Source organism: Triticum aestivum, chromosome 7D (assembly GCF_018294505.1).
Source record: "Triticum aestivum cultivar Chinese Spring chromosome 7D, IWGSC CS RefSeq v2.1, whole genome shotgun sequence".
NCBI lineage: Eukaryota > Viridiplantae > Streptophyta > Magnoliopsida > Poales > Poaceae > Triticum > Triticum aestivum.
The window spans coordinates 567649365-567673272 of NC_057814.1; the positions used below are offsets into that span (position 1 = coordinate 567649365).

Below are 23908 nucleotides of genomic sequence, written 5' to 3' on the forward strand. Positions count from 1 at the left end.
GGCATCGACTGGAAGTCGTCGACCTTCCAGACCTTGGGAACAGCCGGAGGAGAAGAAAGAGATGAGCCGGAGACTTCAACCCAACAAGCATCTTAACTTCTGCAGACGGCTTACCAAACAATGCTCCACCCTTTTGGACTCGATGAGTCTTGTAATAGAGTAGGTCCAACACTTTATCTTTGCCGTGCCATCGTGCACGTATTGAATGCTGAAGTCTATTGAAGTTGTCTCTTTGATATTTCTCCGGGTCATTCAATCTCCTTAGTCTCAAATAATTGCCTTGAACTATCCTGCATAAAAGGACAAATCGCAAGTCTCTAGGCGGCTTACCGCGCTGAAAATCATAGGTTTTAGATATATAACCCGGATATGAATCAAAAAAGATTGACCCTTAATCATGTCCTTAATATAGCCGTGATAACACACTTAGCAGCCTGCAAGCATATTTCCGGTTTAGATAACCCGGATAATAAGATTGGTACCTCAACTCCGGTGTACCTGTCTTAATGACACCCATTGTGTTCAACTAACACTGGAAATCAAAATTTAAACCGGCCAAGCGAGACCCGGCCGTTCACACTTTGAAATGATCAGAAGAACTCTTCAATGAAGCAGAAGAACTTAGGGGCTTCCGGTTCGAATACAACCAGAGACCCGGCCCAAAGGGGTTAAGCTAAGATTCGGATACGATTATATAGCCCCCAGTGGGTGTGGCGATGCCAATCAAGAGGGTACCAACAGCTATGTTCTCTTTGGTTCGAATACGACCCATGTTTGAACAGGAAGCCCCCAAATGACTTTAAGAATTGTTTAACGACGCTGATTCGAATACGATCCACGTCGGTTCCCAAAGGGGTTAAACTAAGATTCAAATATGATCAAAGAAAACTCCCCAATGAGCTCGGCACTTTGCCAATCAAATGGGTATCGACAGCTATGTTCTCTTTGGCTCGAATACGACCTATGTTTGAACAGGAAGCCCCCAAGTGATCTTATTGCCTACGGCTAGATTCGAATACGATCATAAGCCGGATCCCCCTTCAAGTTATCATGTAATCTTGCAATGAAAACAACACGTGCACATTTGGAGGAGAAAAAAGGACAGAGGTCCTGCTTTATTGCTTATCGTAATATATGCATGGCTGAGAGAAAAATGTACATTATGAGAGCCGGTGGCTCAAGTGTAGTAAGGTCGAAGCTGAGCTATGTTCCATGGCCGACGGGTCTCTTCCTCCGACTTACGTGAATCTTTGTGCTCCCGTATGTCAATGAGGTAATATGACCCGTTGTGCAAGTTCTTGCTGACCACAAAGGGCCCTTCCCAAGGCGGGGATAGCTTGTGTGCATCTGTTTGATCCTGGATGAGCCGGAGCACGAGATCGCCTTCCTGGAAGACCCGGGATTTAACCCGGCGGCTATGATAACGGCGCAGGTCTTGTTGGTAAATCGCTGAACGAGCTGCTGCCACATCACGCTGTTCGTCCAACAAGTCAAGAGCATCTTGGCGCGCCTGTTCATTATCCGCCTCAACGTAAGCCGCCACTCGAGGTGAGTCATGACAGATGTCACTGGGGAGGACTGCTTCTGCCCCATAAACCATGAAGAAAGGTGTAAAACCTGTAGACCTGTTAGGAGTAGTGTTGATGCTTCATAACACGGAGGGCAACTCCTCCACCCAACAACCCGGCGTCCGTTGCAAAGGGACCAAAAGCCGGGGCTTGACACCCTTCAGAATCTCCTGATTAGCTCTCTCAGCTTGACCATTGGATTGAGGATGAGCCACTGAGGAAACATCAAGTCGGATATGCTCTCGTTGACAAAACTCTTCCATGGCGCCTTTGGAGAGATTGGTGCCATTGTCAGTGATAATGCTGTGCGGAAAACCAAAGCGAAAGATCACCTTTTTCATAAACTGAACCGCCGTGGCTGCATAGCACTTGCTAACTGGCTCCGCTTCAACCCACTTGGTAAACTTGTCAGCTGCCACCAAAAGGTGTGTCTTCTTATCCTTGGACCTTTTGAAAGGCGCAACCATATCAAGCCCCCAGACCGCAAAGGGCCAAGTAATTGGGATCATCCTCAGCTCTTGAGCCGGTACATGAGCCCGTCGCGAGAACCTTTGGCAACCATCACACTTACTGACCAAGTCCTCTGCATCAGCATGAGCTGTCAACCAATAAAAACCATGACGAAAAGCCTTGGCCACAAGAGACTTTGAGCCGGCGTGATGGCCACAATCCCCTTCATGGATCTCACGCAAGATCTCTTGACCTTCCTCAGGGGAAACACAACGCTGAAACGCTCCCGTAACACTGCGGTGATGCAACTCACCATTGATAACAATCATTGACTTAGCCCGCCGGGTTATTTGCCTGGCCAAAGTTTCATCCTCAGGCAACTCGTCCCGGGTCATGTAAGCCAGATAGGGCATTGTCCAGTCCGGTATGATATGGAGAGCCGCCACCAGTCGTGCCTCCGGGTCAGGGACAGCCAAGTCTTCCTCTGTAGGCAACTTAACAGAAGGGCTATACAGGACGTCCAGGAAAGTGTTGGGCGGCACCGGTTTTCGCTGAGAGCCCAGCCGGCTTAAAGCATCAGCCGCCTCATTCTTCCTGCGATCGATGTGTTCCACTTGGTAACCCTGAAAGTGCCCAGCAATGGCATCAACTTCGCGGCGATAAGCCGCCATGAGAGGGTCCTTGGAATCCCACTTTCCTGATACTTGTTGAGCCACCAAGTCTGAGTCGCCGAAGCACCTTACCCGGCTTAAGCTCATCTCTTTAGCCAGCCGAAGACCATGGAGCAAGGCCTCGTACTCAGCCGCGTTGTTAGTGCAAGGAAACAACAACTGTAGCACATAATGGAATTTGTCACCTTTAGGGGAAGCCAACATGACTCCAGCCCCCGAGCCCTCCAACTGCCTGGACCCATCAAAGTGAATAGTCCAATATGTGTTATCCGGCTTCTGCTCGGGCACTTGTGACTCTGTCCAGTCATTGATGAAATCCACCAAGGCCTGAGATTTAACAGCAGTGCGTGGCACGTACTTGAGACCATGAGGTCCAAGCTCTATAGCCCACTTAGCCACTCTCCCTGTGGCCTCTCTGTTTTGAATGATATCACCAAGAGGGGCAGAACTGACCACAGTGATGGGATGACCCTGAAAATAATGCTTAAGTTTCCGGCTCGCCATGAACACACCATACACAAGCTTCTGCCAATGCGGATACCGCTGCTTGGACTCAATGAGCACTTCGCTGACATAATAAACCGGCCGCTGAACCGGATGCTCCTTACCCTCCTCCTTGCGCTCCACCACCATAGCCACACTGACGGCTCGTGTGTTCGCCGCCACATATAATAATAAGGGCTCCTTATCAACCGGAGCAGTAAGGAATGGAGGCTCTGCCAGCTGTTTCTTCAAATCCTCAAAGGCAGTATTAGCTGCATCATTCCAGACAAAGTTATCAGCTTTCTTCATCAACTGATATAATGGCATGGCCTTCTCACCCAAACGGCTTATAAACCGGCTTAAAGCAGCGATGCGACCCGCCAAGCGCTGAACATCATTTATACACGCCGGCTTAGCCAGGGAGGTGATGGCCTTGATCTTCTCTAGGTTAGCTTCAATGCCTCTGTCAGAAACCAAAAAACCCAAGAGTTTGCCTGCAGGAACACCAAAGACACACTTGGTCGGGTTAAGCATCATCTTGTAGACCCGGAGATTATCAAAGGTTTCTCTCAAATCATCTATCAGGGTTTCCTCCTTTATGGACTTAACCACAATATCATCCACATAAGCATGAACATTGCGCCCAATCTGTTTATGAAGACAGTTCTGCACGCAACGCTGATAAGTCGCCTGTGCACACTTGAGTCCAAAGGGCATGGACACATAGCAGAAGGCTCCAAAGGGAGTGATGAACGTCGTCTTCTCCTGGTCCTTAACTGCCATTTTAATCTGATGATATCCGGAATAAGCGTCCAGGAAGCTTAAACGCGCACAACCGGCCGTAGCATCAATAATTTGATCAATATGGGGAAGGGCAAAAGGATCAGCCGGACACGCTTTGTTCAAGTCCGTGTAGTCTACACACATCCGCCAAGTGCCGTTCTTCTTGAGTACGAGCACCGGGTTAGCTAACCACTCTGGGTGAAAGACTTCAACAATAAATCCGGCCGCCAAGAGCCGGGCCACCTCTTCACCAATAGCTTTCCGCCTCTCTTCATTAAACCGCCGAAGGAACTGCCTGACCGGCTTAAATTTCGGATCAACATTGAGAGTGTGCTCAGCGAGTTCTCTAGGTACACCTGGCATGTCAGAAGGTTTCCATGCGAAGATGTCCCTATTCTCACGGATGAACTCGATGAGCGCGCTTTCCTATTTCGGATCCAGATTGGCACTGATACTAAACTGCTGAGATGAATCTCCTGGAACAAAATCAACAAGCTTAGTTTCATCAGCCGACTTAAATTTCATCGCCGGCTCATTCTCCGTAGTTGGCTTTTTCAGAGAGGTCATATCTGTTGGGGCAACATTATCTTTGTAAAACTTCAACTCCTCTGTTGCACAAACAGATTCTGCATAAGCTACATCGCCTTCCTCACACTCCAGGGCCACTTTCCGGCTGCCGTGAACCGTAATGATCCCATTGTGACCCGGCATCTTGAGCTGTAAGTACACATAACACGGCCGTGCCATGAACTTGGCGTAAGCCGGCCGTCCAAATATGGCATGGTATGGGCTTCTTATCTTGACCACCTCAAAGGTTAATTTCTCCACCCTGTAGTTGTTCTCATCTCCAAAGGCCACTTCCAATTCAATCTTGCCGACTGGATAAGCCGACTTACCAGGTACCACACCGTGGAAAATAGTGTTGGACTGGCTGAGGTTTTTATCAATCAACCCCATACGACGAAAAGTCTCATAATAGAGGATGTTGATGCTGCTGCCTCCATCCATGAGCACCTTAGTGAACTTATATCCTCCCACCTGAGGAGCCACTACTAGGGCCAAGTGACCCGGATTATCCACCCGGGGAGGGTGATCCTCCCTACTCCACACTATAGGCTGTTCAGACCACCGCAAGTAGCGTGGAACCGCCGGCTCAACGGCATTTACTGCCCTCTTATGAAGCTTCTGATCTCGCTTACACAGACTGGTGGTAAACACATGATACTATCCACCGCTAAGCTGCTTTGGATTGGTCTGATAACCCCCCTGCTGCTGTTGATGACCCTGGCCAGACTGCTGATTAAAGCCCCCTTGACCGTTCTGAGGATTAGAATTTGAGCCGCCGCCCGGGCCATGAAAACCGCCGGCGCCTGAGCCGCCGCCCGGGCCATTGTAGTTCTTAAAGGCCTTCATGATTGCACAATCCTTCCATAGATGAGTCGCTGGCTTCTCTCTAGAGCCATGCCTTGGACAAGGCTCATTCAACAGCTGCTCCAGTGTCGGTCCTGACCCGCCGCCTCGGGGAGGGGGCCTCCCTTGCGTCGCTGGTTATTACCTTGTGCGCTGGCGTTGGCTACAAACTCTAGGCTGCCATCAGCCTTGCGCTTGCCTCCTCCTTGGTTCCCCGGGTTATGCTGAGGGCCCTTGCCATTGCCATTCTTCTTTTCCTTCCCTGCCCTTTCATCATCTGAAGGGGGATCCTTGGTACCATCAGAATCGGCATACTTGACAAGAGTCGCCATCAGTGTACCCATATCATTGCAGTCGCGCTTAAGCCGCCCGAGTTTCATCTTCAGGGGCACAAAACGACAATTCTGCTCCAACATTAAAACTGCTGAGCCGGCATCCATCTTATCTGACGAATGTATGATCTCCTTAACCCGGCGAACCCAATGTGTCGTAGACTCACCCTCCTGCTGCTTACAGTTAGTCAAATCCACAATTGACATAGACTGCCTACAGGTATCTTTGAAGTTTTGGATGAACCGGGCTTTCAGCTCAGCCCAAGACCCGATGGAATTCGGTGGTAGCCCTTTTAACCAAGTGCGGGCAGTCCCATCCAACATCATGGTGAAGTACTTGGCCATCGCCGCCTCACTGACCTCCAGTAGTTCCATGGCCATCTCGTAACTCTCGATCCAGGCTGCAGGTTGTAAGTCAGCCGTGTAGTTGGGCACCTTCCTAGGGCCTTTGAAGTCCTTGGGTAAACGTTCATTGCGGATGGCTGGCACTAAACAAGGGACACCTCCCGTCCTGGTAGGGATACCCACGTCGACGGAAGTCGTCGGATAAGCCGGGGGGGTCTGGTAAGCCGTCAATTGAGGCACCTGCTCCGCCTCTTGCCGCGCTCTATCTTGGTCTGCTGCGTGACAGGCTCCGTTATAAGCCAGGCCATGGCCAGGGGGCGGGTCATGGCGTCGGACGTTACTTGAGCCGGTCGCTGAGACCATGTGCCTGCTGTAACTCGGGCTCCGGCCCGGACGAGGGGTCGAGTGGATCCTATCCCGGCTGTAGGAGTACGCCTCTTGCTGCGCCAGTGCTGTCTGAAGGAGTTTCCTGACCCGGCGGGTTTCAATAGCCGTCGGAGAGTCGCCGTCAACTGGGAGAGCCGCCAGCCGTGCTGCCGCAGCGACCATGTTCTCCAGCGGGTTATTATAATGACCCGGGGGTGTTGGCACATACTGAGGCGGGGCAGGGGGCACCTGGGGAGGCCCCATCACTTGTGGCTGAATAGGGGGCCCAGACCCGGGCACTATGGCCCCTGGCGGGTTACTAGACCCTGCACCTGGCGTGTTGAAGAGGTTGCGTGGATCGTAAACCGGAGGGAGCCGAGACTGAGTCTTTTGATGCCTCCTTCTCATGACCTCATTGGACGCGTTCTGATCCATCGTGAGTTGGAAGGACTGCGCCTGGATCAACTGAGTTTGGGCGTCGAGAGCCGCCCTCTCCGCAGCCATCCTGATCCCTTCCGCTGCAAGATCCTCCTTAGCTTTCACTAGATCCAATTTTAACTGTGCCACCTCCGCATCATGCTGAGTTTGATCGGCTGGGTCAACCGTGGCGGTTAACAGGGCCGTCATCTTGTCCGTGAGATCCATCAGCACCTGAGCCGGAGAAGGCACCGGGTTTCCCGCTCCAGCAGCGGGGTTCTGAACAGGCTGTGCACCGGCCATAAAGATTCCCACCCGGCTTGGCGGCTCAAATAGGTCCGGAATACTGTCGCCATCGGAACAACCCATGAGCCTGCCATCTTGAAGTTGATACAATGAGTTTGACTCATCGGTGGCCACCTCGCCGTCAGAGCCGGCGGCCGTCTCATCACCAGATCCAGATCGATCAGAGAGTCCTCCATGGATACACCCCACAAAAGCATGCCTTAAGGCAGGCCGGGCCCGGGCGGGTCGTGCACGCCGAGCCGTCTCGATGAGATCGGCGCAGAGATCCGGCTCAGGGCCCGGCTCATTAATCTTGCCAATGAAAACATGAATTCCGCTGAAGGGGACCCGGTACCCGTACTCAATTGAGCCGGCGTCGGGGCCCCAGTTTGCATCGTCGATGTAGAGCTTGCCGCGACGACTCTTGGTCATCCGGCCCACGGCGTATCCCTTGAGCCCTTCGAAGCTGCCCTTCAAGAACTCAAATCCACCGTGCGCTGGCCCCACGGTGGGCGCCAACTGTCATGGAATTGTCACGGCAGATGTCCTCGAGCTAGGACTTAGTCGTGGAGCCATCGCTACTAGGAAGCTTGAAGGGGTTAAGCGGGACAAGGAACACGAGGGTTTATACTGGTTCGGCCCCTTACGGTGAAGGTAAAAGCCTACGTCCAGTTTGTGGTGGTATTGATTAGGGTTTCGATGACCAGGGAGCTTAACTGCTATGCCTGGCTCTCGACGAGATCTTTTTCTGTCCCTAAACCGCTGCCGGGTCGTCCCTTTATATAGGGAGGCTGGCGTCCAGCAGCTCTCAAAGTCCCGGCCGGCTCATAAGAGTGTCCGGCTCGGACTCTTAACTATTCTTGCCTTACACTACAAGTTCTACCATAATAATGATTGTAACTACGGGCCTTAAGCCATATCCGGGTCTTAAGCCCGTCTTCGACCCACCGTCTTTAAGCTTGGCGTCGGGCTTCTGGCCAACAGTCATTGTGAATAGGAGAAAACAAGCTAGACTAGCTACTTGGAAAAGAGTCGATGCGACGGAGAAGCTGCAGTTTTGGTCGGCACTTCTAGATGTGTACACCCATTCCTATACTTGTCATGTTCTGAAATCGATTAGTTAGTAAGAAAATTCACGCGCGTGGCGTGTGTATTGCGTGAGCGGCGTGTATATTACGTGAGCGTGACAAGGTGCTGCAGCACCGGCGGCGCGTGGACCTGGACGGCGCCCTCCAGCACCTGCACGGCCTGCACCATGGTCGGGCGCCGCACCTCCTCGCCCTGGACGCACCAACACGCCACCCTGCACGCGCACTCCAACTCCTCCAGCCTCACGTCGCAGTGCAGCCGCGGGTCAGCCACGACGCTCACTTCTCCTTCCACGACCTTCCTCGCGGCCCACACTGGGAAGAAGGTCGACGCCCACGCTCCATGGTCCCTGTCGCCTCCACCTCGCTGTACCCTTCGGAGTTGCGTCGTCCCGAGATGAGCTCGAAGAGCACCATCCCAAAGCTATACACGTCCACCTTCGCGCTGATGGGCTGCCCGGAGATCCACTCCGGCGCAAGGTACCCGATGGTGCCCCGCATCGTCGTCAACGCTCGGCTGAAATTCCTCCCTACCAGCTTCGCCATCCCAAAGTCGGCGATCCTCGCCGACATGTCCTCGTCCAGCAGGATGTTCTTTGGCTTGATGTCGCAGTGTACGATGCACTCGCGACAGCCATGGTGCAGGTAGGCTAGCCCTCTCGCCATGCCGACCATGATGCTGTACCGTTCTCGCCAGCTCGGGCTTCCAGCTTCTTCACTGCAACTTGGACTTGCTGCTTCAGGACACCGTGGGACACCGAGCCGAAGCCGCCGCCGCCGAGTCGCTCCGAAAAGTTCTTCGTGGCGGCACGGAGGTCGCCGTAGCTGTACACCGTCAAAGAGTTCTCGTTGGCCATGTTGGCCAGTCGCCTCCTCCGGGCACCAAGAATCCTCCAGCCCAGTATTAACGATGCTCCAAAGGCCAGAACACCGACCATTGTCATGCCAAGAATAAGCCAATGATTCTCCCCTTTCTTCCGGTCTGCGCTATGGAGGTCTCGCAATCCTGTTGCCGAGAGCCGGAGATACAGGTCTGACCCGGAGACGCCGGAGTCCGCGTAGAGCTGCTGAACATTGCGGAGGTCTCCGGGCCAAACAGCGCAATCCCCGTTGGAGAAAGCGTAGGCCTGGCAAGAGCAGCTCTTGAGACAAGCGGACTCGCACTCTGCTTTGCTCTGGGCCACGCCCACGGCGAGCGGGTCATCCAGGAGCTTCACCTTCCGCAACGCTAGGAACCCGTCCGTCATTGACCCGTTGCGCGCGCACGTGAGTGGCGAGCTCTGGCGGCAGCCACGCTCCGGTCGCTGAGCGTCCAGCCCCCCTCCGGCGCTGGAGTGAAACTGGGCGGGCACCGGCAAGGCAACTCGCTCCTCTGGTCGCAAACGCCGAACACGCCACAGAGCGCGTACACATCGCACTGCACGGTGGGCGCGGTCCAGAAGAGTTGCCAGCTCTGGCCACTGAGATCAAGCACCAAGCGCGTGATGGTCTCGTTGTTATAGAGGATATTGGTGAGGCGCCGGTACGCCGGCGTCTCGACGTACGTCTGGTTGAACAGGACGTTCCCCCTCGCCGACTCCGGCATGTTCGCGAAGAAGCGCCCCGTCCAAAGGCCGGTCTGCCAGTACGTACGGGACCGGTTCCACATGAAGAGGAACTCGCTGCTGCCATTGGGGTCCACCGTCTCGATGAATATCCCAGGTTCAGGGTCTTGGGCGTTCCGCCACGACGTCAGCACCTGGTACTCGCCGGTGAGCTTGTTCTCACCAACCCATGCCCCCGACATGTGCGTGTCCGTCGGGTGCTCGAAGCTCTGCCACAACACGTTGGAGGTGTTCGAGCCAGGGGACGGCGAGAAAGACAACGACGACGACAAGTTCGAAGACCACACGACCAACGAGCTCGAGGTTGCCGTCGTCAGCGGACACCCGGAGCTCGGCGGAGGCGACAGCAGATAGTGGACTCGCGCGGTTGGCCACCCAGATGATGGTCTAGCCGGTGATGTTCTTGTACCAAATCCCGAGGTAGAACCTGTCGCCGGAGCTGCCAGCGGGGCTGAACAGGCCGAGCTCGAACCTGCCCTGTGCCGAGACCAGCGTGTCGTTGCCCCGCAGCGGACGCCGCTGCGCCCGGTGCAGGGGCGAGGCACAAGGCAAGGGCTATCAAAGTGGCAGTCATCGGTGACATGGTGACGGTGGAGCGCTTCCGCTTGCCGGTGGATTCTCAGGCGGTGCAGTCGAATTTACAGGCAGGTGAATGGCGGAGGTGGGTCGCGAGAAAAATCGTCTCGCGAGCGACACATGCGTGATTATCGCGGCATATTTTTCCGGTCAAATTGTACTGCTCGTGCATCCCCTCTATCAAAAAAGGACAAGGTTTCGATGAATGGCTGCTGTCGCGTTGAATTAGTCCACCATGGTGACGTACAAAGCAGCTGAAAATCTGGAATCATCGATGGGCAAAAATGGCGTTCTAATCTTGAGCTCAATTGCTCCCGCATAAACAGTGAAAAATGAATTTGCCTCAACAATAAAAAAATAAACAGTGAAATAGAAAATATCTGATCTTTTTACAACAAACATTTCTTAGTTTTCGTCGACTGCGTGCAAATTTCCATGATGAAATCACATTTCATGGAGATTTGGGTGAAAATATCAAAATCGGCTGTCCAAATTACTTTTCAAAATAGGTTTCTTTTAGCATCTTTATTTTCTTTGCCCAGAGAATTAGGAATGTTTTTTCTTCACAGAAATCCGCACGCATGTACAACGTTGAACAACATTTTTGCAAAACCAATTTGAAATGTTTTCTTCTTTCACTTTTGTTTTTATTTTACTATTCACAAGGATGCATTTAAGCTCGAGAGTAGAGACTCCATACATGGTTAGTTTATTCATCCACAGAAGGAAACATTTGTAAGCAGGGTGTGAAAAGGTTGCACTAAGACAAGAAGGAAGACGTGAGAGAGTAGTTTTCTATGGCGAAGGGTCTCTCTTTTATTCCAAAAGTATTTTTGACAAGATCTTAAGACCAATGTCAAGATACTGAATAGAGGTGCGCGGCTCAGCTGACCGTGAGTCATTGAAATAGACTGCTATCGTCTAGTGGGTAGTGGTTTCAAAAGTCCATCCATAAGACCTAGAATAAGAGCAAATAAAATGTACTGATCAATAGTCAATGAAATTGACTATCTCACTCATTTATTTTTAATTTCTTTTGCGCGAAAACTTTCAATCTATTTATCTTCAATCATAGTTGTATAACGAACATCATAAATAACATAATTACATCGAGATTCATGGACCACGTCCGTCTACTACAAGCACCGAAGTGAGGCGAAGGGGCGCCGCCGACCGCCGTCCCTCGCCAAATGTATTTTTGGAATAAAAAAAGACCCTTTGCCACAGAAAACTTGTTTCTCACGTCTTTCTTCTGTTTGTCTCCGTGAAACCTTCTCATGCCCCTGCTTACAAACTTTTTCTTCCATGGATGAATGAACTAACCGGACATGAAGTTTCTGCTCCCGAGTTCAAATGCACCTCATGAACAGTAAAAACTACCTAAATAAATAATATCTGACTTTTTCTGGCAACAAACATTATTGAATGTCGTACATATGTGCAACTTCCGTCAACAAAAATAATTCCTAATGCTCTGAGAAAAAAACTGCTGCTAAAAAGACTAATTTTTAAAATAATTTTGTAGTGCAGATTTTGTTATTTTTTTCCCGACCTTTATGAACGTGATTTCATCATCAAAATTTGCACGCAGACAGAAAACTAAGCAAGTTTTTTGAAAAAATCAGATTTTTTTGAGTTTTTTTAATAATATTTTTGGATTTTACAGTTTATGTAGGAGCATTTGACGTGGAGATTCGAACGGCACTTTCGCCCGTTAGTCCTTGTATATGCGCGTCACCATGGTGGACTCGCAGTCTGGCGGCAAACTGCTGAGCGCTCATGCCACGGACTAATTCAAAGCCCATCAGTCCTTTTTTGACAGACGAATGCACGAGCAGCAGAACATAAAATATAAAATATACATGGCGGGATCATCACGCATGGGTCGCTCGCGAGATGATTTTTCTTGCGACCCGTCTCCGTCATTCACCTGCCTGTAAATTCGACGGCACCCCCTGAGAATTCACCACTCACCAGCAATCCGGAAGCGCTCCACCATCACCATGTCACAGATCACTGCCACTTTCATGGCCCTTGCCTTGTGCTTCGCCCCTGCAGTGGGTGCAGCGGCGACTCTCTCGGCGCGGCGTCCGCTGCGGGGCAAGGACACGCTGGCCTCAGCACAGGGCAAGTTCGAGCTCGGCCTCTTCACCCCTGCTGGTAGCTCCGGCGACAGGTTCTACCTCGGGATCTGGTACAAGAACATCCCCGGCCAGACCATCATCTGGGTGGGCAACCGCGTGAGTCCCCTGTCTTCTGTCGCCTCCGCTGAGCTTCGTGTGTCCGCTGAAGACGGCAACCTCGAACTTGTCGGTCCAACCGGCGCCTCTGCCTCGCCGGCCGTCGTCTGGTCTTCGAACCTGCCGTCTTCCTTGTCGCCAGGCTCAAAAAACATGGCGGAGATCCGCGACAACGGCAACCTGGTCCTTGTCGACGGCGGCAACTCCTCCAACGTGCTGTGGCAGAGCTTCGACCACCCCACGGACACGCAGGTGCCCGAAGCGTGGGTCGGGGAAAACAAGCTCACCGGTGAGTACCAGGCGCTGACGTCGTGGCGAAACGCCCAAGACCCCGCACCGGGGATGTTCAGCGACACCCTGGACCCCAACGGCACCAGCGAAATCTTCTTCATGTGGAACCGCTCCTACGTGTACTGGCGGAGCGGCGTCTGGACGGGGAGCTTCTTCGCGAGGCTGCCAGAAGCGCCGAAAAACTTCATCTACAAATCGACTTACGTCGAGACACCGGCGTATCGGCGCGTCATCAACGTGCTCTACGACAACGCAACCATGGCGCGCCACGTGCTCGATCTCACAGGCCAGTTGAAGATGTACGTCTGGATGCCCACGAGCCAGAGCTGGCAAGTCTTGTGGACCGCGCCCATGGTGTCGTGCGACGTGTACGCGCTTTGTGGCACGTTCGGCCTTTGCGATCAGAGCGGCAAGCTACCTTGCGGGTGTCTGCCCGGGTTCGCTCCGGTGTCAGAGTGGAATTGGACGCTCAGCGACTGGAGCGGTGGGTGCCACCGGAGCTGGCCGCTCACATGCGCACCGAACGGATCGACAACGGATGGGTTCCTGGCACTGCCAGACGTGAAGCTCCCTGATGACTCCCCCGCCGTGGGCGCTGCCAAGAGCAAACTAGAGTGTGAATCGACTTGTCTAAAGAGCTGCTCTTGCCAAGCCTACGCCTTCTCTGCCGGGGAGTGCACCGTCTGGCACGGAGAGCTCCGCAACCTTCAGCGACTCTATGTGGACTCCGACAGCCCCGGGTCAGACCTTTATCTTCGGCTTTCAGAAAGAGGATTGCAAGACCTCCGTGGCAGCGTAGACAGGAAGAAAATGGGGAGAAAGTTATGGCTTGTTCTTGGCATCGTATTGGCCGGTGTTGCAGCAGTGGGTGCGTCGGTCATACTAGCCTGGAGAATTGTTCTTGCCCGGAGGAGGAGACTGACTAGAATGGCAAACGTGAATGGGTCCTCCTTGGCCGTGTACAGCTATGGCGACCTGCGTGCTGCCACGAAGAACTTCTCGGACCGGCTCGGCGGCGGAGGCTTCGGGTCAGTGTACCACGGCGTCCTGAAGCAGCATAAGGGAGACAACTCGACCCATGTTCAGGTGGCAGTCAAGAAGCTGGAAAGTCTCGGGTGGCAGGGCGACAAGCAGTTCCGGACCGAGGTGAGCACCCTGGGGCTTATCCATCATGTGAACCTCGTCCGGCTCCTCGGGTTTTGCTCATCGGCTGACGAGAAGATGCTCGTCTACGAGTACATGCCCAGAGGCTCCCTCGACAGCCTCCTCTTCCGCGACGATGCGTGCCTGAGCTGGCGCGACCGACACTGCATAATGGTCGGTGTGGCGAGAGGGCTGGCCTACCTACACCTTGGCTGCCGCGAGTGCATCATACACTGTGACATCAAGCCAGAGAACATCCTGCTGGATGAGGACATGTCCCCGAGAATCGCCGATTTTGGGATGGCGAAGCTGGTGGGGAGGGACTTCAGCCGCGCGCTGACGACGATGCGGGGCACCATCGGGTACCTGGCGCCGGAGTGGATCTCTGGGCAGCCCATCAGCACCAAGGCGGACGTGTACAGCTTCGGGATGGTGCTCTTCGAGCTCATCTCGGGACGACGAAACTCTGAGGGATACAGTGAGGTGGAGGCGGCAAGAAGCGGGTGTAGTGATTCGTGGACCTTCTTCCCAGTGTGGGCTGCAGGAAAGATTGTTGATGGGGAAGTCGGCGCCGTGGCAGACCCACGGCTACGCGGCCAGGTGAGGCCGGAGGAGCTGGAGCGGACGTGCAGGGTGGCGTGCTGGTGCATCCAGGACGACGAGGCATTGCGGCCAACCATGGCGCAGGTCGTGCAGGCGCTAGAGGGCGTCGTCCATGTCCACGCGCCGCCGGTGCCGCGAGTGCTACAGCACATCGTCTCATGAGCTCACGTAATTCACACGCCGGGACCGCGCGAATCTTCTCATGAGTGAATCAATTTCACAAGAGTACAATTCTACAAGCGTAGATCGCAATACAAAGAATTTATCGTGCCATTCAAGAATACAGATCAAATTTGAGGATCACCATCGGTGACAGGAAGAATTGTTTTAGGAGGTGTTTGGTTGGGGCTCCGTTAACGTAAATGGTAACGTAATGAGGTTACCCCGCATTTGCGGCTGTAATGGGACTGTCGCTGGTTTGTTTGGTTCACTCACTCAGGTAACGGTAACCAAGAGATGAGAAAAGAAAACTGCGATTAGGGTTGCCCCTGCGTGATTCTCCTGCTCCACGACCAAGACCTGAGGACGTTGCACGCGTGGTTTGAGGACAGATTTGCTGCGGCGGCCGGCGGCACAACGGCAATGGAGACGGCCGTGGTGGTACGGCGGCAACGGAGGCGGCCGCAGTAGTGGACGGCAGCCATGGTGGTACGGCTGCAGCGGACGCGACCGCGGCGGTGGACGACAGCCCTGGTGGTACGGGGGGGCAACGGCGGCGGCGGCCATGGTGGCTCGTGCGAGGCAGATGCAAAAGATGTTGAGGAAGAAGAGGAAACAGACGTGGGCAAGAAAGGTGGATTGGGGATGGGATCGCTTAACGGCCAGGTGTGGGCGTAATCGTTTTTGTATAGCGCGGTAACCGATTACGCGGTTTGGGATTCCAGCCCGACTCAAACCAAACACACGCAACGGTAATGGATATCGCTGTAATCAGGTCCCGGCCAAAAACTGACGAAACAAACACCTCCTTAGTACTTCCTCCGTCTTTATACTCCGCATACTAGTTTTGAACTAAGTCAAACTTTATACTATTGTTTGACCAAATTTATCAAAAACAATCTAAGCTTTCACAATAACAGATATATTGAATCATGATTCTAATGGCTATTGATTTGGTATTGTTAACGTTAATATTTTTTTGTATGGACTTGGTCAAAATTCACAAAGTTTAACTTGAGATAAAGCTAATATCCGAAGTAAATAGAAACCGAGGGACTTCTACGAATTGTCATATTATATCTCGGTCCAAATTTCATTTTAGGTTAGTATGTAGTAATCAAATTTGGGATTGACTAGAAGCAATATTGCCGCAGTGGTGTGTTGATGCTAATGGACGTATATGGTCGCTAGAGAAGTAAACATAAATGATTTAGACTGGAGACTTAAGATGGATCACTAATTCCTCTTTCATATTTTTCATCAGTTAATGATATTTTGTTCTATATTTATTTTGGAAAATGGCTAACTTATGTTTGAAATAGGAGAAACATTTACATATTTTATATGTCATCAAGAGTCGTTTCATAATACATAGAGTAAAGACGGCAATTTTAAAGGATATATATATTATAAATACACTCCAATTTATATACCAAATTCAAAAAATGGCTTACCGTAAAACACCACTACATCATCATAGAAATTTACCTTCTTTTGCGACCAGCAAATTTACATACGCCTACACAAAAAAGGGAACTATTAAATCTATGTTTTTAATAAAAAAGAGGATAACAAAGCAATATGATAAAAATGCCAGAAAAATGATTCAAATATAATTGGCAGGACACAAATGCATAAAAATACAGTTACGTTAATGATTAATGCACAATATATATTTTATATGTCAATAGAGAACCAAATATACATTTTTTTTCTTTTGACAAATCAACTGATATTTGCCTATTCTTAAACTTTATAAAATCCTAGCCCAAGCATCGAGTGGGTCACTTTGCTAGTTTAGATAACTAATTTGTTCTTAATATATAGCAGTGGTACATAAAACCTTGGATTTAAAAAAATATAGTACTCCTAATCCCCAAAAAAAGTGTTGCTAATTTATTACAATTGTACTAATAAATCAGCAACACTTATTTTGGGACAGAGGGAGAACCGGGTGTCACCATGTTGGCTAGGATAGCATGGAGCTATCTAGCCCACCCAGGTTCGAGTCACGGAGTGACCCGTGCTGCTTAAAGTTTCTTCTATAAAAAATAAACCCTGAATGGCTAGTCCTGGGTGGTGTCGGTTTTTTTTGGAACAAAGGAAATAGATAAATATAGCACAATGAACACACTATATTAGTTTTTTTTTGCGGGTAACCCACTATATTAGACCCAACTTAGCATGAAAGCGTCTCACCAAAAGACATGAGGCCGTCAAAAACGAAACGATAGTCAGCCACGTGATTGTTGGGTCAGCGATAACGGAACGTCTTTAGTCAAATCGATCACATTTTCGCCGGTCAAGCCAATTCATGATCACACCAGCCATGCACGAAACGTATAACTGATTGGTTATTAATAGAGCGATGCTAGACCCACGTAAAGTTACGTGAGATTTTTACGTAAAGGCTGACTTGGTGGTAGTTAATTGGATTAGGATTAGTGGCGGGGGCCCACCCAGTTAAAATCAGGAGGGCGAGAGAGTTATTGCGGGAAAGTTACGTAAGTCTTCGTAAGCTCGTTCGTAGGTGTAGCATTATTGTTATTGAGCGATGCTAGACCCATGTAAAGTTACGTGAGATTTTTACGTAAAGGCTGACTTGGTGGTAGTTAATTGGATTACACTAGTAGAAAAAGGGCCTTTAGTCCCGGTTCTGGAACCGGGACTAAAGGGTCGTTACTAAAGCCTCCCCCTTTAGTCCCGGTTCTTACACGAACCGGGACTAAAGGTTCACCAACCGGTACTAAAGCAAATTTTATGAAATTTTTTCTTGACTTTTTTTTATTTTTTTATTTTCAAATTTCTGAATTCTTTTAACCTCTAATCTCTAATCACCCTCATCATTCCAAATCATCTAACTTCCCGGACGGTCACCCATCCTCTCACTACTCCAGCCTGAGCATGCTTAACTTTCGGATTCTATTCTCCCTCGTTTCCAAGTCTGCACTTATTGTTTTCCTGACAATAGTAAGATGTCAATCCTATTAACCCTCAGGAATTTAGCTTGAGCATGAAGTCACACATTTCACTGTTTGAGTTTGAAACTATTGTTCTAAAAAAACAATAATTATTTAGTAACACTAATATTTCTTGAATAAGTAGTTTGACCATAGTTTGACCAGATTTGACCAAAATTCAAAAAAACTGAAATAATTATTTAGTAACACTAATATTTCTTGAATAATTAGTTTGACCACAGTTTGACCAGATTTGACCAAAATTCAAAAAAACTGAAATAAGTATTTAGTAACACTAATATTCTTGAATAATTATTTAGTAACACTAATACTTCTTGAATAAGTAGTTTGACCATTGTTTGACCACAGTTTGACCCGATTTAACCAAAATTCAAAAAAACTGAAATAATTATTTGGTAACACTAATATTCTTGAATAATTATTTAGTAACACTAATACTTCTTGAATAAGTAGTTTGACCATAGTTTGACCAGATTTAACAAAAATTAAAAAAACAGAAATTTGAGCATAACTTTTTTTCCTTTTAGAATTTGAGGATTCTAAAAATTTGCAAACAGGCCGTAGGCAGTCAAAATCGGATGCGGATTTTCGTGTTGAACATTTTGATATATTATACGTTTTTTTCTGACATCGTATGCAAAAGTTATAGCCGTTTTACATTTTCCTAACTAGTACATATAGTAACATAACTACATCTGGAAGGATTTTAATTTTTTTGAAGTTTTTATCATTTTCTTTTGCTTTTTACAAAACTGAAATGGCGATCCAGAGGGGGGGTAGAGTTTGAAAATGGGACCTTTAGTACCGGTTCGTGCCATGAACCGGTACTAATGCCTCAAACCCATTAGTGCCGGTTGGTGGCTCGAACCGGGACTAAAGGTCTAACCTTTAGTACCGGTTGGCGCCACGAACTGGGACTAAACGTCCCATTTGAACCGGGACTAATGCGTGTACGGTGCCCTAGCCGCTCGAACCGGGACTGATGCTCACATTAGTCCCGGTACGTAATGCAACCGGGATTAATGCTCTTTTCTGGCCAAACCAAAGCCCTGTTTTCTACTAGTGTTAGGATTAGTCGCTGGGGCCCACCCAGTTAAAATCTGGGGGGCGAGAGAGTTATTGAGGGAAAGTTACGTAAGTCTTCGTAAGCTCGTTCGTAGGTGTAGCATTATTGTTATTGAGCGATGCTAGACCCACGTAAAGTTACGTGAGATTTTTACGTAAAGGCTGAGTTGGTGGTAGTTAATTGGATTAGGATTAGTGGCTGGGGCCCACCCAGTTAAAATCTGGCGGGGCCAGAGAGTTATTGAGGGAAAGTTACGTAGGTCTTCGTAAGCTCGTTCGTAGGTGTAGCATTATTGTTATTGAGCGATGCTAGACCCACGTAAAGTTATGTGAGATTTTTACGTAAAAAGTCTGACTTGGTGGTAGTTAATTGGATTAGGATTAGTGGCTGGGGCCCACCCAGTTAAAATCAGGGGGGCGAGAGAGTTATTGCGGGAAAGTTACGTAAGTCTTCGTAATCTCTGTCACATCCCTAGCTTCTGGCATTGCCTAGTGCTAGCTTCTGGTGTTGCATCATGTTTACCTTTTACCGAAAGTTGAAATGGGATGACAGAACCCCCAGCACCCCCCCTGAAACCAACTAGGGTTTACTAAAATTATTTTCATTGAACCCAAAATGCCCTTCTAAAATGTTCATCATCTTTGCCTTGGTCTAGAACCCCTGACAAAAATGGTGCACATTTTTCTAGGACACATAAGTTCACTAAAATAAATCATATGCTATTTGTAATTGGGCATTTAAATGCTATATAATATTTTAAATGCTCAATTAATTCTGAACTTAAGTGAGGGCTGTTGGGAATATTCCAACCAGAGCCCACAATTATTTTCAGGATTTTTAGAAACGTTCTGGTATTTTTAATAAAGCCCAGAAGTTACAGAGAAATAGAAAACAGAACAAATTATTAACAGAAAGAGGGAGATAGGCCTCAGGCCCACTTACCTGGCGCCCCACCTCGGCCCAGTTGCTGTGAAGCCCAGCCCACGCAGCCTGCCAGTCGTCGTCCTCCTCTTGACAGAAGGACGCGAGGGCGTGTGCCCACCGCGCGCCGGCACGCGCCTGGCCACCTCCTGCTTGTCGCCGCTGCTGCTGGAGGGCGCCAAGAGCGCCACGACACCCCCTGCATCTCCCCCCCTCTATGGTTCCTCCCTCTCCCCCCAGCGCTCGCGCCCGTAGCCACCCAAGCGAGCCCGTCGCCGCCGTTCACTGCCACCGTGGCCACCATCCACCCATCGCCTTGCCAAAGCATCCAGAAGGACTGGCGTCGTCTCCTTCGTCGTCTACACCAGTCCGTTCGACCGCGGGAGCACCAGAGCGACGTTTCTGCCTCATCTTCAACCTCGGGCACCCGAGCTCGCCCCCGGTCGATTCGGCGCTGCCAGGACCTCCCCGGGCTCGCTGACCTCCTCTTCGGCATCGCCGTGAGCCCCTGCTCCCAACCCCTCTCTCTCCTCTGTCGATTTCCTCCTCTAGTCCCTTTGGCCACCCCGACCGAAGCTCGCCGCCGTTGCGCTTCATCGCCGCCGTGGCTAGAGCCCACCTCCGCCGCGTCTGAGAGAGTCACCGTCCTCAGCACGTTTGCAGGAGCACCTAGTACCCCACCGCTCGACCTGCCGTGCACCACAACGCCGGTTCCGAGCGCAACCGAACTCCGGCCGCCGCCTGCCATCGTTGCAGCCGTCGTTTCCGGCCTCCTCTCGCCCAACCGCCTACTCCGATGGATGCGCGCAAGCGCCAGCAACCCGTAGCCGCAAACCACTCGTCGATCCGTGCCCTATAGCGCGAACCCGAAGCCCTCCGCCGTGCTGCGTGCTCGCGGGCGACCAACCCCGGCGGCAGCCCACGTGGCATCGTCATTAGTACTAATGACGGGGCTAACTAACGTCCTCTGCCACTGACAAATGGGCCCCGCACCCTTAATTAATCACAGGTTTATCCCCTGCTTAGATTAAGCTAATGCCTATGGCCCCACAGGTCAGTTTGACGTAGCCACGTCAGCATTGACCCGGTCCCACGTGTCAGCCTCTGTAGATTACTCTGTGCCACTGACCAGTGGGCCCTACTGGTCAGGTTTGACCTAGACTAGCCCCGTTGACCCGCTGACGTCATGTTGATGTCATGCTGACGCAGTAAAGTATTTTCTGGATTTAAAATAATTCAGAAAATTCCAAAAAATAGTATAAACTTCTAAAAATCATATAAAATCAACCGTAGCTCAGAATGAAATAATTTATATATGAAAAATTATCAGAAAAATGCAATCTATCCATCTGTATCATTTTCATGCATGTCAAACTAAGTTATACCTGCTGTATAGGTGAAAACATGATAATGACATTATAAATGCTAAATATGGAGTTTGCATATGAACCCTTAGTTCATATGGACCTCATTTAAACTGTTGCTAGATGCATTAGTGTAAATCATAACATTCTTGACATGTCATGACCATGCATCATATTGTCGCATTGCATTGATTGTGTCCTTCTCTGTTTGCCGATAACCGTCCCCTCTCAGTAGCCGATGCTCCGATGACGTGATCGATGACACCGATGAAGAACTATAATATCTTCAGAAGTGCCAGGCAAGCAAAACCCATGTGTTCATTCCGATACAATCCCACTCTCTCGCTCCTGCTCTCTTTTACTGCATTAGGACAACAACGATTCATCTGTTACTTGCTGCGGTAGCTGAACCCCTTTATCCTCTGCATGACCTGTCATTGCCACAGTAAATAGATGAAACCCACTAGCATGAGTAGGAGTTGTTTGAGCCCTGATGTGCCTACTCATTCATGATTGTTGTCATGCCTGCTATGCTTAGAGTTGTGTCAGGTCTGATTCATCGGGGATGAATTGGAATGGTGATGAACATGTCCTACTGTGTGTGAGCTAAGTGTGTGAACACGATTTGGTAAAGGTAGCGGTGAGAGGCCATGTAGGAGTACATGGTGGGTTGTCTCATTGAAGCCGTCCTCAGGAACTGAGTTCTGTGTTTGTGATCCATGATACAGTTACTACCACGCATTGGGCCCGAAACCAATGGACCCTCTCGGCTTCTTAATCACCCTTGTCCTCTGTCCAGGAGTTGCAAGTAGTTTCTGGTGTTTGTAGTATGCTGGAGGCCGTGGACAGCGCTGACCCGAGGGGTGGGCTGTGATGCGGTAGGCACGTGGCACGGTGTACCGAGCGCCCGTTTGGTGTCCGGGAACCCTGCACACATCGTTCGGGGCCGTATGCGGAAACCTCGGCCGGACTCCCTGCGGATGGAACCTGAATAGGCGATAAACCTGGACTAGAGACTTGAGTGTTTAGGTAGGCTGTGGCCGACACCCTCGCTGGGCTTCTGCTTGAAGGTTGCCGAGTACATGTCGTGTAAACGGCGGTAAGTGGTGAGAGCGTGTGTGTCGAAGTACACCCCTGCAGGGTTAACATCATCTATTCGAATAGCCGTGTCCGCGGTAAAGGACTTCTGGGTTGCCTATAACAGTTCATAGACAAGTGAAAGTGGATACTCTAAAATGCGCAAGATAAGCGTGAGTGCTATGGATGGCGTTCTCGTAGGGAGACGGGAGCGGATCCATAGTGGAGTATTGATATGGTGAATATGTGGACTCGTGTGCGCCACCTCAAAAGAGTTACTTGCAGTCGTAGTTAGGATAGCCACCGAGTCAAAGCTGGCTTGCTGCAGTTAAACTCCACCACCCCCTTTGTTGATACCGATGCATATGTAGATAGTTCTGATGTAAGTCTTGCTGGGTACATTTGTACTCACGTTTGCTTATTTTATGTTTTGCAGAGAGACGTCAGTCTCGCTAGTAGTTCCGTGTGGACTTCGACGTTTAGCTTGATACCTCAGCTACGATCTTGTGCCCTCGGCAGGATCTAGTAAATAGTCAGGCTTCTCAGCCTTTTTCATTTGTAGATGTCTGTACTCAGACATGTTAAGCTTCCGCATGTGCTTTGACTTGTATGCTCTGAATGTTGGGTCATGAGACCCATGTTTGTAATATCTGGCTCTTCGGAGCCTAATGAATAAATACTCTGAGTCGTAGAGTCTTGTTGTGATGCCATGTTGTATTTGCACATATCGAGCATATTGTGTGTATGATTGAAATGCTTGGTATGTGTGGGATCCGACAACCTAGTTGTTTATCCTTGGTAGCCTCTCTTATGGGGAAATGTAGTCTTGTGCTTCCATGAGCCACAGTAGTCCGCTACAGCCCGGTTCACCGGAGTCCTGCTAGCCCAGCACTACTGCTCCGGAACACTTGACTGGCCGGCATGTGATTCACTTCGTTCCTGTGTCTGTCCCTTCGGGGAAATGTCACGCGGTGACATCCGGAGTCCTGCCTAGCCTGCTACAGCCCGGTTCACCGGAGTCCTGTTAGCCCAGTGCTACAGCTCGGATTCGCACGCTGCTGACCGACATGCTCGATGTTGATTCATGTATGCCTGTCCCCATAAGTTAGTGCCACTTTGGGTTCACGACTAGTCATGTCAGCCCGGGTTCTCTGTCATATGGATGCTAGCGACACTATCATATACGTGAGCCAAAAGACGCAAACGGTCCCGGGCCATGGTAAGGCGACACCCGCGGGAATACCGTGCGTGAGGCTGCAAAGTGATATGAGGTGTTACCGGCTTGATCAATGTGACTTGGAATCGGGGTCCTGACAGCGTTGGTATCAGAGCCTGACTGCCTGTAGATTTACCAAGCCAAACTGGTCGAAGTTGAGTCTAGAAATGCTTTAGTTATATAAGGGAATTGATTGTGGAAGGGAACGTAAGGCTCTTTTTACTCCTTTACCTTATGCCCTTCTGATCTGAGTCACTCTCTTCTCTTCTACGGGGATTAAGAACTAGGCCTTCTCATCTTTCTATCAGGATCACGTGTTACTAATCCGTAGACTCATAGGATTGATGGATTTAAGCCTCAGTTCAGTTCCTACTACTTCCGTATGTTGACCATTGATCCCGGAAGTTTATATTGTGATGTTGAGTGGTTATGCCACCATTTTGTAGGATGTCTCAAATCCTTTGAGCAT

General features: G+C 50.1%; 1 protein-coding gene and 1 pseudogene across 1 annotated transcript; one reads left to right on the forward strand and one right to left on the reverse strand.

Annotated features, from left to right (window-relative positions):
- Positions 1-8176: 8176 nt before the first annotated feature.
- Positions 8177-10476, reverse strand: LOC123169465 (G-type lectin S-receptor-like serine/threonine-protein kinase At2g19130; annotated as a pseudogene).
- A 1777-nt stretch (positions 10477-12253) lies between these two features.
- LOC123169449 (G-type lectin S-receptor-like serine/threonine-protein kinase At2g19130) lies at positions 12254-14901 on the forward strand. The gene has a single exon (XM_044587330.1). The coding sequence runs from the start codon at positions 12382-12384 to the stop codon at positions 14815-14817; it is 2436 nt and encodes an 811-aa protein (XP_044443265.1). The 5' UTR covers positions 12254-12381; the 3' UTR covers positions 14818-14901.
- The last annotated feature ends 9007 nt before the right edge of the window (positions 14902-23908 follow it).